Source organism: Ostrinia furnacalis, unplaced genomic scaffold, assembly GCF_004193835.3.
Source record: "Ostrinia furnacalis isolate ACB-3 unplaced genomic scaffold, ASM419383v2 OfSCF6522, whole genome shotgun sequence".
NCBI lineage: Eukaryota > Metazoa > Arthropoda > Insecta > Lepidoptera > Crambidae > Ostrinia > Ostrinia furnacalis.
The window spans coordinates 1-17,777 of NW_021136761.1; the positions used below are offsets into that span (position 1 = coordinate 1).

The window sequence follows — 17,777 nt, forward strand, 5'->3', positions numbered from 1 at the left end:
TTTAGATTTGATGCAACCCTATATCGATGCGCGTCAAAACAAAATGTTTACTTTGAGGCTACGCTTAGTAGTTTTTTTTTAAATCGAAATTAAATGATGCGATTTGGGTATTTTGGTGAAATTACTAAAAAACTTAATATGAAAGTAGCCGCCTGACATGGAACGTGTTATGGGGGGTGAAAATATAGGAAATGACCCATTCTATCCGCCAAATAATTTTGGCACACGATGCGCCAAATACCCTGTATTTATGTAAAACGTTAATGATTTCCTGGACTGGACTTGGTATTAGGTACATGGATCTCACAACTTTTTACCGTAGAACAACTGAGTAGTGAGACTTTGTTTTTTGACAAGTATTGTTTTTGATGGGTTTGTATTACAGAACGCATGTGTACCTAATGGGATAACTGTTTAAAAACACGATTAGATAAATTTTGCACTATGGATAAAAATCTTAAAGTTACCTCTGATTTTTTAGCATTATACGACCGTTGTTTATAATAATAAATTCTATAAAATCACAATGATATCAGTATTTACCTCTTTGATTTCCTGACTTGTTTAGATTTACAAAAACTAAATATTTATTATTAACTTTTAGATAATAGTTTGAATGGCGCTTACGATGTTTAGTTACGAGCTCTTTGATGGACACAGATATTATAGATAACGTTTAAAAATGGCACGCTCGTTTTCATACATTTCATTCTATTTATTTTACCTTTCCATATTTATGTGCGGAAACGTCACAAAATCAGAATAAATTTTAATTTTTCCATCCCGCACCATAAAAGTAAAATTTAAATAGTAAATATTTTTCATAAACAAGCTTTTGATGCTGTAAAAAGGAATAAAATAAAACATAAATTCTTTCAAACCCATCAACTTATTACTTTACACAATTTAAAGATTAAAAACTTGTCGCGGGATTTACTAGTGTAAAAAATACATTAATTACGTAACTTGATTTTGCTAAAAGTCTGATCTGAGAAAAAATCAAATAGGTAAATTATACATTATTTCTTTATTATTATGTATGATGTACTGTCTTAGGTACGATACAACTACGGATTAAGATCGTTTAGTCGACGCAGCGTTGAAATTGTACAGATAAATGCAGTTTGCGCACTCACTACGCGACGTCAAGCAATAAAAACCTAAAATTCGAACGCCAACTTTTTGCTACAACGCTCTTAAAACTTACAGAAACTCAAGTTTCCTTAAATAAATCCAATAAAATGTTAGATGCAATTCAATTATAATAAATTATGGCCTTAAGAGTCTCTCGCTAGATGCTCGGCTCACAAAAAGCGATCCTCAACACAATTGCATTGTGTGGAGATCGAAACGGTAACATCTAGCTAACCTACCACAAAGCCAGGCAGATGTCAATAGTATAGTGTGTGACAAGATGCAATAATTATAAAACTGTATAACTAAACCATTAGGAAAAAGATTACATCAAGAAAACTATTTGTAGTGAGCTCAAACCTTGTCTGAATAATTTCCTTAATAATTAACTAGGATCCTATTTCTCACATATTGCATTTTTTGTGAAATTAATAAACACAAAAAAAGTCATTGTTTCAACCAAATGACGTCCACTGCTGGACAAAGGCCTCTCCCAAGGATTTCCACAACGACCGGTCTTGTGCTAATAATAATAAACAAAATAGTAATTCTAATAAAATCTCACCACAATCAGCATGAACATAATCTTCGCCATAAGCGCTTCCTTCATGAAGACAATCCCACATAACGCGTCAGGATTCTGCTGAATCTGCTGCACTCTGATATTGGTCCTCTGCAACCGTCCCCTGCCCCTCACTCTACCACCAGACCTACGGGAGAAGAATGGCTTCTGACCATCGACTGGCCCACTATCTGTTTTGTTTCCAGCACTATCGGTTTTGTTTCCCGCACTATCGGGCTTGTTTCCCGCACTATCAATCTTGTTTACCGCACTATCAGTTTTGTTTACCGCACTATCAACCGTATTTCCGGCACTATCACTCTTATTTTCGGCACTATTCGAATTGGTTTGAACATCACACTTATTTGAGCTAGTCTCATCACAATGACTCCCAGCACTTATCGAGTTAACACCCTCACTATCGCACTTATTTTCCGCACTATCAGGCTCATTTTCGGTGACGTCACATTTGCTGGAACCTTCTTCAAGATCTTTCAAATTAGCTTCATAGCTATTCACTTTATCTTCGATTTTGTTGCCCAATGACGCAAAATCACACTGTTCTATGTCACTCAACATTTTCGCTGTGTTCTCAGATGTATTTTTGACCAGCTCCGGTGGCTGAAACTTCAGTAGTATCTCAGCGAATCTCAATACTTTTGGGGTACAAAAGATTTTGATTTTCTCCCAATCAGACTCGTATTGAGAGAACACGTAGTCAGCATACCCTCTGATTTTGACGAAGACAGAAGTACAAAGGCAGAGGAGCAAGAAATGTCTCTCGTAGGGCACTTTGATTTTTAGTTTCTCCAGTTTGGCTAGGAGAGAGAAAGCTGCTTTATCAGCTGCGTATGGGCCTGTAAAATAAGTGATATTGTTAGGTTTTTCAGTCAAAAGACGTTTACTTCTGGACAAAGGCCTCCCACAAGAATTTTCACAGTGATGCTCTCCGGCAAATCATCAGGACTAAGTGGAACATGCCTAAGGGCCTACACTAGGTCTCTTTTTTTGGAAAAGAGAAAAACACGCAATATGCGCTCGATCGTTTTTTTAAGGGCCCTAAATTTAAATAATCTAAAGTGTTGTTACTGCCCACATGTTACACAAAAAGACCTATTATTATATCTATACAGTGTGAGTCTTGATATAGTGCACATAAATGTTAACAGCATTGTTGTTTTCCGGCAGTTAGAGGTAAGATAGCCAGTTCCTCCGTGGTTGAGGATTCCGGGTGAAGCTCGCTTCCACCTTCGGCCTGATCGTCACTTACCATTAGATGAGATACAGGCCAAGAGCTTCCTCGTTGTGAATAAAAAAAAAGGTGAAACTAGACCTATTTTAAGGAAAAAATGACAAAAAATATCTGAGACTTTTTTTGATTTTTTTATAGATTTTATTTTCTTTCAAATACTTATTGTAAAGAAAACATATTTCCAACCTTACTCCCTTATCTTACGGTCTAAAAACAATGAAAATTTTGTGGTAACTCACCGAGTTCATCCAAAACGTACAGAAACTGCTTGAATATAAACTTGGGCTCTATGGTGGGGTCTGGAATGTTCTTGAACTCTTCGTACATATCCTCACCATATATCTCCGTTGGGTCGTATCTGAAAATAGAGATATTTTCTTAAACACTGATCACCAAAAAATAAATGAAGGTAATGATGATGATGAGACTAAATACTTGATGATGATGAATAACCTGATAATCATTGTGATGATGATGATGATGATGACGCGATGATGAGACGAATGACCTGATGATCATTATGATGATGATGATGATGATGAAGTGATGATGAGACAAATGACCTGATAATCATTATGATGATGATGATGACGCGATGATGAGAAAATGACCTGATGATCATTATGATGATGATGATGACGCGATGATGAGAAGAATGACCTGATGATCATTATGATGATGATGATGACGCGATGATGAGACGAATGACCTGATGATCATTATGATGATGATGATGACGCGATGATGAGACGAATGACCTGATGATCATTATGTTGATGATGAGACTAGATGACGCAATGATGATGATGTTGAGACTAGATGACCCAATATTGATGGAAGTCAATGATCTGATGATAGTGGTGGTGATAATGAAGATGATAATTTATCCTAACGACTCACCGGTGCACACAAATGTCATCAATCACTAACACCTGTGGTGATTATGACTATGATGATGATGATCTACCATACTTATGATGATGAACTACGCATTTTTACTCACCGATTCTCACAAAACAACATCAATCGTGTACAACTTTGGTGATGATGATGATGGTCTAAAGTCGCACACTCACTGCGGGCGCCCGTCGCACAGTCGCGACAGCAATATAATTACGCGCGAGCGATAAGGATGGGTAGCTTGGGGTCATTGGACGAAATTGTACGTGCTCGGCGACCGGACTATAGCACTTAACTAAGTCAGTGCCTGAGGTATAGAAGCGGCACGGGAGGGTGTTTTTGGGACGTCCAACGTCAGCGAGACTTCAGATGTGACGCTTGACGACCGGACTTTATCTACTCACCGGTGCTCCATGATGAATTCCATGGCGTCATTCACAGCGCCTCTCATGAACGCGTCTAGTTCAGCGAAAGGCGTGGACGGATCCAGGGAAACCGGGGGGCCGGCGCTATACTCGATGACCAGTTCTTTGGGCTTTGACAAGCTGGCTGCCAGTCTGCAATAAAAACAATAAAATATTATGACTTTTTGGTTAATGATAGAAGCGTCATGTCTGACAGTTTATCCTACATAATATTATAAATGCGAAAGTTTGTGTGGATGTCTGGATGTTTGTTACTCTTTCACGCAAAAACTACTGAACGGATTTTGATGAAACTTTACAGTATTATTGTTTATAACCCAGATTAACATATAGGCTACTAGCTTTCCGCCCGCGGCTTCGCCCGCGTGGAATTTTGTCTGTCACAGAAAAACTTTATCGCGCGCGTCCCTGTTTCAAAAACCGGGATAAAAACTATCCTATGTTCTTTCCCGGGACTCAAACTATCTCTATGCCAAATTTCATAAAAATCGGTTGCGAGGTTTAAGCGGGAAAGCGTAACAGACAGACAGACAGACAGAGTTACTTTCGCATTTATAATATTAGTTGGGATGGGATAATTTATGACGATCTGTGACAAACTAAATTTCAATAAATAGATAAGACGTGTCTAAAAAGCGCCATCTATCGTCATTGGTTAAAATCTACAGAGCTGGACAAAAAAATATGACGTTCGTAAATATTCATGCGGGGAAACCGTGAAACGTAGTAATTAAACGAAGTCCAGGCGTACGAAGTCGCGGGCGGCCGCTAGTCTTCTATATCTATAAAGGGAAAGGTCACTGATTGACTCACTCACTCATCACGAAATCTCTGAAACTACAAGTGCTAGGAGTCTCAAATTTTACATGGGGGTTAAAGTTAAAGTATGAACATGGACACGGTAATAATATCATACAGTATTGTAACTTCATATAAACAGACGAAACGAGAACTTTCTTTCGAAATTCAAATCTCGGTATGCGCTCGGTATGCAAAAGTCGGGGGTGTCGCGAATGTGCCGAATGGACGTCGGTGGCCAAGTGTTAAAAATGACAAAACTGATTGAATTTGAGTAACCGTCATTTACGGTCAAATTGTTCAAAAACTAGTCAATTTGTCATTTTCAGTCAGTTTGATTTGAAATGAAAATTATATTGTATTAAACCAGCTTTTGCCCACGACTTCGCTCGCCCGAAATTAACGTAACAGATCATTATGATTATTAAAGTTTCAAAATTATTTACGTAGTTTTAAATAAATTAAATCTACTAATCACAAAACAACACACATTTTTAACCTATTCCATTCACAAAGTATTTTGTTTGTCTAACTAAATAAAAAAGTACAATCACAAAACTAGATAGAAATTGTAAGTAGGCAGATGTAATTAAACTGGGTACTGTAGGGGGGCAGCCCTATCGCATGTTGTCATACTGTGACGTACCGCGCGACTGTTGACATTTATTTCAAAAATATGGCCGAGTTGGAATACTGTATAGATAGTATTACCGTGACATGGATGTGCGTACATTACTCCGATTTGGTACTATAAGTCTAGCCTGTCAGTGCCTGCCTGAGGTATAAGAACGGCACGGGCGACGTGACATTGACATAATATGATGTGACAGGGCATACAGATCCGAAGGAAGTTTGACGTCACAAAAACACCTTCCCATGGCCGCTCCCATACCTCCGACTGTATGGGAAGTTAAGCGCTAGTTCACTTCCATATTTCAGATACTGACACAGCCAAATACTTCTTCTTCATACTCCTGGGCAGGTTATAGGATACTTAGGAATTCCCACGGAAACGGGAATTAGCGGGAAAATCCTTTTTTATGAAAAATCTAAACCGCTTAAGTTAGACGCTTGAAATTTGGCATGCAGGTACCTAAGTAAACTTAAAGCTTAGTTACAACAGGATATTGCAAAATTCCCACGGGAACGGGAGTAAGTGGGAAAATCCTTTTTTATGAAAAATCTAAACCGCTTAAGTTAGACGCTTGAAATTTGGCATGCAGGTACCTAAGTAAACTTAAAGCTTAGTTACAACAGGATATTGCAAAATTCCCACGGGAACGGGAGTAAGTGGGAAAAAACATTTGTATGAAAAAACTAAACCGCGTAAGATAGGCGCTTGAAATTTGGCATGCAGGTACCTTAGTAAACTTAAAGCTTAGTTACAATAGGATATTGCAAAATTCTCACGGGAACGGGAGTTAGCGGGAAAAAACATTTGTATGAAAAAATCTGAACCGCGTAAGATAGATGAAGGGGGGGTAAAAGGAGATCCACGCGTACGAAGTCGCGGGCGGCCGCTCGTAAATAATAATGTCACATTATTATTATTATTGGACAGCAAGGTTCTGGAATAAAGAGCAGCGTAGGACGTCCACAAACAAGGTGGACCGACAACCTCATAAAGGAAGGCGCTGGATGCAGGCCGCTACCAACCGGTCATTGTGAAAATCATTGGGGGAGGCCTATGTTCAGCAGTGGATGTCCTGTGGCTGAAATGATGAAATAATAATGTCACATTATTATTATTATTGGACAGCAAGGTTCTGGAGTAAAGAGCAGCGTAGGACGTCCACCCACAAGGTGGACCGACGACCTCATAAAGGTAGCAGGAAGGCGCTGGATGCAGGCCGCTACCAACCGGTCATTGTGAAAATCATTGTGGGAGGCCTATGTTCAGCAGTGGACGTCCTATGGCTGGAATGATGATGATGAATGTCACATTACCTTTTCCCTCCATCTATATCTTCAGCCAGATCCATTTCGCAGCACAACTCTTTCTCCAACTCCTCAATTTTCCACTCCAACTTCTCATAAGTATCAAATTCGTCCAAATTTTCATTCACACCTATCTCTTCACACGGATTTTTTTCCGCATTTTCGTTTTTCGCTACATTTTCGATAGACTTGACGTCATTTTCGGTTGGTGTGTCATTTTCGGAGTCCTTGTCTTCATTTTGCGGGGTTTCTTCTTTGGTGGGGGGTGAGAAGAGAGGGTAGGTTAATGCTAGAATTCGTGGTCGGGTGCTTTCAGGGCAGTTTTTGTAGATTTTCATTATCTGAAACGGAAAAATGATAGATAAATAAATATCGTAAGACATTTTGCAGTGTGCTATCTAATAATTCAGATATTTTGACAGTTGTTTTTGTCTACTAATTCAAATTCAAAATTATTTATTGTGAAACATAGGTGTTTACACAGATAAAAATATTACATTGTGATAGTCTAACCATAAATAGATGTAAGTATTTACTAACATTTAATGTAATTTCAAATTGGCAATGGCAATGTGAGCGCTTTGGATCTCAATTGCATTTTAATTAAATAAATAAATAGATACACTTATAAATAGTTTGCCAGTGAAAATGTAGTCAAAATTGGTCCAGGCATTAACTGAGTGACAGACGAGAAAAAGATATGTTTTTTTTAATGCAGAAAAAGCCAGGTATTTTACCGCAATCGCACCTGGTGTTAAGTGGGATGCAGTCTAGGATGGTACATATCTGCCCTGTAAGTGCCTATTCACTCTCGCCTTGAAGAGGCCCGGATTATAGTGTTTGGGAAAGACAGCAGCAGTCAGCGAAGTCTGGTCAGCTTTTGCATTATAAAGATCATAGCAGACTTATCAACTCGGAAAGGGATCAACACCGTATCGCCTTTCGCGCGCTGTCAACCGCGAGGCGAGGCGTTTACGTTACGGTGCGGATAAGTGTGCAGTACGGAGTTTTATACAAAGCATACTGACCGCCTCGAGTTGATACGGTTACGAACCCTTTCCGGGTTGATAAATGTGCTACGTCCCTAAGAGTTAGCCAAACGCACAGTGCGATCTTGTGGAATATCGACATCTAAATATACAGGGTGTTAGGTAAATGGGTATATAAGCCGACACTAGCCCATGTTTACATATGCATATAAATGGTATGGTGAAGTCAGAGTTATCATCATTTTAATTTTTTTATGTTCATACAAAATAAAATTTATAAAATCAGATTTATATGAAAATTAAAATAATTAAAATGATGATATCAATTTTCTGACTTCACCATACTATTTATATGACCATGTTAAAATGGGCTAGTGTCGGCTCATATACCCATTTACCTAACACACTGTATAACTCAAAGGTGACTGACTGACTGACTGACATAGTGAATTATAAAAATAAAAAAAATAAATAAAAAATTGTTTATTTGGCACAACACATTAAAATTACAAATTAAAACTTAAAACTAAAAATAAAATTGTACCAAACAGGTCCTCGCTCAGCATATGCCAAGGCACGAAGTACCTCGACGCTGATATTCTGCGAGCACCGTTTAAAGAGAGGGCGTCCAGTGATCTATCAACGCACAGCCCCAAACCACTCGACGGATCGAGCTGAAATTTGGCATGCAGCATTTTATGACGTAGGCATCCGAAGGATTTTACGATACTCCACCACTAAGGGGGTAAAACGGGTTCCACGCGTACGAAGTCGCAGGCGGCCGCTAGTTATAATATACATAAATAGATGGAATACTCACAAACTGCAGGCTCTCATCGCTGGACACCAGATGGCAGCTGTCTACGATGAGCACGTTGACTTGAGGCATGGTGACGGTCTGAGCCTCGAGGACCTTTCGCATCACCTCTGAAGTGCATACCAGGACCTGCAAGATTGAATAAAAACATTCAAAGTCCGGTCGCCGAGCAATGTAAGCAGCAGCAATATAATATGAAAATTATAAATAACTTGAAAAAATCGAACTGCCTAAGGCGGGAAGGCAGTTCGATTTTTTCAAGTTATTTATAATTTTCTAATTAGTTTGAGATGCGACTCTTAACGCTAAAAATTAAATAACTAAGCAATATAATAGTCTAGTTCACTAAAAAAAAATTTTATTCCGTCAATTTCATTACAAAAAAATATATTTTTAATTGTCAATCAAACAAATAATGAGGGCTATCGTTTTTATACTTAACAGTTGGCACCCCTGGCGATTGACAGGACCTTACTCTACAGTGGCGCCATCTTGATGAGTGCAAATGCGATAGTCCTCCTACCACTTTAGCGCTCACCAGTTGGTGCCACTGTCTTCGCTACTAGCAAGTGACAGGACCTTACTCTACAGTGGCGCAAACTGGTGAGCGCTAAAACGATAGCCCTCATTGCAAAGTTATAGTGCGTTGAAGTTCCGCGCGACGTCATAATGTGCTGCACTTTTACGCACTCACTGACATCACGGGCCTTTTCTTTAGAACTTTGGCACGCTTTATCTCTTTAAATTTTCGTTACTTTTAAAAAGTGAAAAATACGTGTCGAGTAGTTTTTGATAAGCTAACTAACGGACTAATTAAAACTCTTGCTCTTTTACCCAGGAAACATCCCTATTACGCGAGAGCGATAAGGATGGGTAGCTTGGGGTCATTGGACGAAATTCTACGTGCTCGGCCGGACTTTAGTAGGATAGAAGTACAACCCGGTCGACTGAACTGCGCACTTGGCAGCCGTGACGTCACATCGCCACTCTAGTACGGTTTTATTTTACTTCTGATCATTTTGCACCGTTTTTGGCTACTCAAAATACTTTACAAGTTCATCGCCATAAACCAAAGAAGAAGAAGAAGTGAGACTTTAGGTGGGCTGTTAATCAGAATGTATGAAAATTCTCAAACAAATTAGGAACCAACCAAACTATCAGCACATATTTTTATTTGTCAGTCAAACATGTTATGGTGCATTAGTGCGTTGATGATGTTTCACGTAACCTCACGCCGTGTTATACTTTTTGTAACGTAGTGACGTCACAATTTGTCCTTTGAGCTTTGGCGCGCTTAATAATTTGATTTTGATAAAGCGAAAAATACGTGTCAAGTATTTTTGGATACGTTTTCAAAAGGGTTAATTCAAATCAAACGTTTGCTTTTATACACAATAATCATCCTTATTTTAATAGCCATAACCTTACCTCTTTCTCTTCCATCTCCTCGGCCCAATCCACGCCATCCGGATCGGTTCCTTTAGCTATCTTCAAGTCCGTCATGATCTGCAGCTCGTACGCCACACACGGCACGCGCGACGCGCGGCAGATGAAGACCGAGCGCTGTCGCCCGGTGGAGAACGGACTGGAATTGTTTTAACGCGGTCATTAAACGCTATACGTATTGAAAGCGAAAGAAAATTTAAAATGGGACACGTAATGCTACATATGTCACAATCGCGATGCCATTAGAACAATTAAGTAATCTATAAATCTAAAATTGTCTAGGTTTGTGATTTCATTCGATTACTCCACATGATCCACATCTCACCAACCATTCATACAAATTCACAATGCAGGTTACATTGGACCCAACAGTATATTTCCATTTTACACTTGAGTAAAACATGTAAGGAATATATTATGTAGTTCTAGGATTCCTAGACTAGGAATGACCATAATTATGGCTTATTTTAAACAAAGAACATTAATTTCAGTGTACACAATAAAACTGTCTCTAAAAATACAAATACATAAAAATTTGCAATCACCTTTCTAAAATAAAATTATTAAATACTAGCTTTCCGCCCGCGGCTTTGCGCGCGTGGAATACATTATCAACATATTTTACGGAACCCTATTTTTTTCCGAAACAAAATTTAGCCATGTTACTCGTGGATAATGTAGCTTTCGAATGGTGAAAGAATTTTTAAAAACGGTCCAGTAGTTTTTGAACCTATTCATTACAACCAAACAAACAAAGTTTTCCTCTTTATAATATTAGTGTAGATAATACTTGCTTACGCAGATATTGCAAATAGCCAACTGATATATTAGAGAGAATTGTGCTCGTGCACTGGAGACTAAATGACTTGATGATGAAATTGAATCTAAATCACCCTTTTTTACAGTTGACTAAATGACCTGACTATAATGGCAAACTCAGTGCCACATAGCATTCAGTTTCCCTTTTGTACAATCAATTTGTGTTGTGTCAATCTATGGCAAAAGTGCCAAGTCATTAAATAAATATATTATGATAATGAGTCACAGAACTCACCCTCGGATCTTGTAAGCATCTTCATGCACCAGTCGAGTGGCGATGAAGGATGAGTACTCCACCGCCATGATGTTTTTCTCGCTGGCTGCCGCGGCGAGGCGCGCGCCGCCTTCCGCCGCCGTGAAGCGGGAACAGCATGTCTCCATCATCTGTAAGGATTGAGTATTTGTTGAATTTTTTAAAAACGCAATTATTATTACTGACGGGATTGCCATACCATGTATAGATGACCCACGCTGAACGGTCCCACCAAACTCAATGACAGGGGGCGCTACCATCGTTCAACTATATGGTTTCCAACATGGCAAAAATCGGTGCCCCACTGTCAATGTCATCGATAGGACAGTCCAGTATTTTGGAACTATACCTTAATTTTGAGTTGCCGATATTTCGGCACTGTTGCAAGCGCCGTGGTCATAGTAGCAATCCCATCAGTAATAATAATTAAGTATGTTAGTGACCATAAAAGTTAAAAACGCATTGTAAACCCATTGCGTTATCGAAAAGGTATGCCACTCAGCATAGCGTCGTTGCATCCCAGTAATGCCACAACCATGGTCTTCCTTGTAAGAAGTCACATTCATGTATTTATTGAAGTAGATTTACCACACAAAATACTCTGTAACCATTTGTCTATTAAATCAAGAGGAGGTTTCACATTTATTTATTACATTACATATTTAACCGTTACATCTTTGATGAAATAGTTAAATCCTCTTGAGGTTTGTCCAGACACTTTGTTTTCTACATATACAAATAGATTAAATGTTTTACATTGAACCTGACTTTTTACCAAAACAACTTACAGTAGTAACTATATCAGTTGTGATTAAGGGGTCAGAAATACGACAACAACGTGCATTATCTACTTTATTTGCCGGCGAATTGTTTTTACAATGTTTTTGTTGTCTTGATGTTCTATTATGACAAACATTAAATAGGTTATTACAATCTTGCCTTTATTTAACTCACCTTGGCTAAGTCCTTCAAGTTTTAAGACTCAAATGATGAATTCCACGCATTATTTTGCAACACAAATTCCAATTTATGCCTTAAATCTTTGGAAATGGTAATGCAAGAGTAGTTATGTTAGACCTCATTTTAGAGGCTAATATACACGAAATATCGCATGAAGCACAAGGTAAACAACAATTAAACTATATCAAAAGGTTATCCAAGAGAAATTAGTTCAAAAATTGGTGTTTTCACTCTAAAACAACGAAACAAATTTATTGCAATTGCAATGCAAATCGCAAGCTCCGATGTAAAGTTCAATGACATTAAAAGCGTTTTGTTTAAAGATAACAAATGTGCATTATTAAACTTTCTGCAATTTTAACTAATTCAGGCCAAACCATGACCTGTACAAAAGTTAAAATTGCTTGAAAATTATTTAACAAACACATTTTTGATTTTTAGTGAAAAATTATCTCATAAATGTAGTAAAATAGTTTTCACTTTTAATCATTTAAGTCATCAAGTGATGCAACAAAACGCGAATAGTGATGTAAAATGACATAAAATCCATTTATCAATTGAATAATCGTTTGTGCTATGTATAAATGGATATTGCTTTATTAATAAGAAAATAAACGAAATTTATATTCCTCGCTACGAAGAAACGTAAATATTAAATTAATAAAATGATAATATCACATTTGTATTATTAGTAGTATTAGTAGTTTCAGTATTTCGACTGGTTTTCAACTCAAAAACAAAACTCTTAATTTTCTACCCTGCTGGCCCTGTACATAAACTGTAACTTTTACCAAAACTTTTTATTCGGGGATCTCTTCCAGTTCATACTTAATATTAAAAACCACCAAATTTTGCGGTACTGTTTCTTTTATTTCAGGACAGCCCCGAGACAAAATAGGCTAGCTCTAAAGACTTAATTAATTATGGTGACTGTAATGACCAAAGGATGTGTTTCAGTTTTGTGACTTCTGTCTACGCATTAAAGTCCAAAGTAAACTTGCAGGAAGCTGACTGTACGTGAATAAACCTAGCAACTGACAAAATCGCTTGGTCGTAAAATTAATGTCAGGAATAAGAACGCGATTCAAAAACTACAGTAAAATAATGTAGGTTAACTTTCAACAACAGAATTAAAACAAAAAAAAATATCAGTTTTATGAATTTTATTTTTCAATTATTAATAAATTATTTTACAAATCCGTGTTATTTAATTTAACTTTAATGTTGTTATTGTATTAAACTCAGAATACAAAAAGCAATGACATGATTGAATATACCAATTACTTTAATATGTTGATTTAATAGGTAGTAAATTAAATAACTGAGCATGCTTATCAGAATAAAAATAATAAAATTCATAGAAATTAAAAGTAATTAGAATTGGGATGCTAAAGTAAATAAAATAATTTTGTGATGGTATCCCCATCGTTTTGTTTTGTACAGTCGATCAACACTTTTGACAAACGCATCATTCCTTCGGGGATATTGATAAGCTTGTAGTACAAGCTCGTTGTTTAAGAATAATATCTCATTAAGTACCAAATTCAGAAGATTTTCTGACATAAATAAGCAAGTAATCAAATGTGTTAAGCTAGCATTTTTGTGGAGAATTTACGTGTAAGTATTAGTTCAGATTTAATTTGCTATAAGCGTCCTATAATCTCCATTCCTTATCTACGAAACTTTTTTTCTAAAGTCATTTGTCATTACTGTTTTAAGCTATTATTTTGTTTGCGCTTATTATGTTCAAGAGAACCTAATTAATATAATAGTGTAAAAGTACCTACTATGCCAAAGTAATCTAGGTTTGGTCATGGTATTTTTTCAAGAAAACGAAATGCGGGAAAATACAAAATGGTATTCAGGCGTATCCCTTGCTGCGTGTAATTTTTTTTAGTGTAGGTACAACAACAATTCTCATAAGTGAAAATCGATAAGATAAAAATGTTGTAGATAATATAAGTAGGTAAGTACTACCTAATCCAAATCAAAATACATCATCATGTAAAATAAAATTCTTCCGCCATCTTTGCTTGCTGTGTTTTGTTTGGGTCTCAAAAATTAGGCATCTTGACGAAGTTTCACTATCATAAATAGGTACCTACCATAAATGCGGAAATAAATAAAAACACACTAAATTATTAATATTCTTAAATACTAATTACATTATAAACAGGTTAATTGCTCCTGCATACCTTATCAGCATTAACTAGGTAACTTGATTGATTGCTTATAATCTACTTGAATTAAGCAAAATGATGTCATTTTTTTAGGTTTATTTTACGCATTACTTACTCAAATTTGCAGTTAGATATTATGAGAGACGTATAGGTAATATTGCAACTGCAATATTATGTTTTTGTTTGAATTTATCTAGTTGATTGAATGAGTAGGTAGATATGTAGGTAATACCGACCGATTTGTTTCAATAACGCAAAATTGATCCCTGAAGATAATATTTTAAGGCGTAACTATGTGACAAGTCATTTACTTAATTTTTTAAAATTTCAGATGCCCATAATGTCAAAGCTGAGCGACACCGTGTTAAATGAAGCTACAGGTCAAGTTATTAACGGTATTCCCCCAGCTTTAATAAAAAACTTCAATGCGTACGAAATATTAGAACCTAAAAAAGTCCCTACAAGCCCCTCAAGTACTTCGAGTGAGAACTTGCTGATCGATTTCAAAACTCCAGCGGACGGGCCCCGGTTTATCGAAAAAGAAGAAGAAGGCTTTACAATAATAGATTTATATCAAAATATTTTTGTTTCCCCTGAACTTGTCTCCAAAAAAAGTACGACACAAACAAACGTTGATTATGAAGATTTCTTACGTAAACTAGAATCTGGGAACAAGATTGATTCGGGCAAACATTCTCAAAAAATAAGTTATTCTCCAACGGCTAAACAATTTGAAATAATTAATCATCCTGAAATAGTTCGAGCTAAAGTCAACTCATTGGATTTTGATTTTGCCCATTTCGATAAAATTAATCAACAGCAATCGACAGTTACTGCAAATGACAATGAAACAGAACACAAACAAGAAACTGAAACATACCAAGAAGAGTTGATTGACGAAGTTCTTTTGGATAGATCGGTGGAAAAGAACAAATTAGCAAATCGCAAAAATAAAGAAGACTTTAAAGATGTAAGAGTGTTGAGCCCACCGATAATATCAAACAATAGAAACAGTCGACGTACATTTTCATCGCAGCAGAATTCGTCTAAAACTCAAGAATATTTAAAATATTATCCAAACAACCCACGTCGAAATGAAGGTCCTTCAACAAATTTTAATGAAAATTATTTCAAACAACCTCCATATTCCCGTGTAGAAGCTTTTGGAAACGGTCATTTTAACAAAAGTGAGTCTTGGAAGAAAACGACACCGACCAGAAATTATAATGATAACAGTTCTAAAAACTCAAGAGTCCCTTGTCCACCACATTCCCATGGTGGGAATGGAGTATGCTCAAATGAAGAATCATGTAATCCAGCACCAACTTTTACCCCTGATAAGAATGGACATTACAACACTTTATTTCAATACCTTAAAATGAGGGCCAGAGCATACCGAAAACTCCTAAAAGAAAACGGCATAGAGGACGAAGACGAAAACACTAAATCCAAACCTTTTGTGTCTGACGTTAACGCTTTGATCAAATCAAATGTGGACCCAGGTAAAATGATGAAAATGCCCATTGAAACAGTCACTAAAGACAATAAGGATTACGCTAAGAATCGTATACCAACTGAAGAATATAAAAAACGAGTGTATACCAAAGGCCCCGATGTCGACGAGAAACGTGTTGCTCTTCCGCAGCTATTGAACAAATTGAGTATTCAAAAACAAGAGCGTGAAGCAAAAAGTAACGTCAAAAAACGTTTGATTTTGCATCCTGAGAGTGTAAACGATACAGCAGACGGAAATCAAGCGCCGATGCCGGTATTGGAGCCAACAGTTTTAATGGAAGATTGCAATAAGGAGCGGCTGGTATCGCTCAAAGTCAGACAGAAGCTATCTGAACTTGTTCAAGGCGATATTTAATTTAATTATAATCAATATTTTGGTTGTTTCTAATACCTACTTAAACACCATTTATTTTATAAACTTATTGATAATCTTCTTAATGAATTTATAAAAATAATGTTTTAAAAGTAGCTGATTATTCTAGTAATTTAGTTCTGTCGTTCTGTCGTAGATATATCTTCCTTCTAGTGAGCTATCGTTTTAATTAATTGGATTATTGACTAAGTATTGTACCTAGGTACTTTTGTCACTGCAAATGTTGGTAAAATAACAGCATAGATTATGCTGTAGTTACTTGTTTATCCTTTTTACATTTATAGGGCTTATAATTTTGATCTTATTATTTTAAATTTTAATAATATAATATTATGATCTTATTAATTTTCGACGGAACTGATTCACTATTCTATTTTACATATTTTATTCAATGCATTTAGTTTATTGTTTTACAATTATGTAACACATTATTTAATTTAACTTAACCTACTTTTTATATAAAATTTTGTGATATAAGTATGATACTAATGCCCAGAACAGACGGTGAAACGCAACTGCAACGAAACTGCAACTTTGTGATGATTCTGATGAATGAAACTAAAAATGAAACTGAAAGTTTCAAACTGGTCGCGTCATGTGTGGTCTCTCAACGGACGCTATGGCAGAAACTTAGATGCAACTCAAAAGTAACTAGCAGTTGCAGTTTCGTTGCAGTTGCGTTTCACCGTCTGTTCTGGGCCTAAAGGGTTTAGAGAGAATCAGATGCAACTCAAAACGTGTCTGCTCATGAAAATCCCAAACCCTATCTTGTACTGACATTAAATAAGACTGAAACTGTAATTGAAATTTAATATTTTTGAGCATTTATTAACATTTAAACATAAAAAAATTCTTATTTGCTTGAGTTACATTATTTTAAACATTTATTAGGACCTATCATCTATTAAATGAGAAGAAATATAATATAATATCTGTTTAGTTGAGGTTTATCCCCCAAATAGCTTATATTCGTGAATTATTATAATAAAACGAGTGCAACTTAGTAGTGATAAGTGTATTAATTGACATTTTAATGATATACCTAATTAAGTATAAACAAAACATTTTATGTAAGAAACAGCAAGTTGTATTGTGTGCGTTTGTTTTCTTTTACACAACTACTTTTTGATTATGTGAATGTCAGAAACTACAACTTATCTACTATTATAATATTATTATGTTAACGTGTTTTTGATTCTTATGCAATATGTAATGTAGGTATTTTAATTAGCTATAAGATAATTATAATACTTTTGTATACCTACCTATCTTAATAAAATAATCGTAAAATTATTTTAGTGTTTATTTAATATTAATTTTCATTGCTTGTTGTTTTCACCATCTACTTACATTAAAATTTGAATATATTTAGGTACTATCATGTAGTAAGACAGGTTAGTTGTTACGGTTATTGGG

General features: G+C 36.2%; 2 protein-coding genes across 5 annotated transcripts; one reads left to right on the forward strand and one right to left on the reverse strand.

Annotated features, from left to right (window-relative positions):
• Positions 1-1,699: 1,699 nt before the first annotated feature.
• On the reverse strand, positions 1,700-12,585 carry LOC114362464 (endoribonuclease Dcr-1-like; the record flags this gene model as incomplete). The annotated part of the gene is made up of 8 exons (XM_028317895.1): positions 12,288-12,585; positions 11,316-11,464; positions 10,244-10,400; positions 8,819-8,944; positions 7,019-7,350; positions 4,253-4,405; positions 3,188-3,306; positions 1,700-2,553 (listed from the first exon to the last, which is right to left on the reverse strand). Coding segments are annotated over exons 2-8 (1,890 nt in total), but the record flags the coding sequence as incomplete, so codon positions are not given.
• A 1,137-nt stretch (positions 12,586-13,722) lies between these two features.
• On the forward strand, positions 13,723-17,338 carry LOC114362455 (uncharacterized). Of its 4 annotated transcripts, none has more exons than XM_028317883.1 (2): positions 13,723-13,910; positions 14,805-17,338. In XM_028317883.1, the coding sequence occupies exon 2, from the start codon at positions 14,805-14,807 to the stop codon at positions 16,341-16,343; it is 1,539 nt and encodes a 512-aa protein (XP_028173684.1). In that variant the 5' UTR covers positions 13,723-13,910; the 3' UTR covers positions 16,344-17,338. The 4 variants fall into 4 exon arrangements, with proteins under 4 accessions (XP_028173684.1, XP_028173683.1, XP_028173682.1 ...); XM_028317882.1 differs by lacking the exon at positions 13,723-13,910 and adding an exon at positions 14,241-14,259; XM_028317881.1 differs by lacking the exon at positions 13,723-13,910 and adding an exon at positions 14,310-14,390.
• Positions 17,339-17,777: the final 439 nt, after the last annotated feature.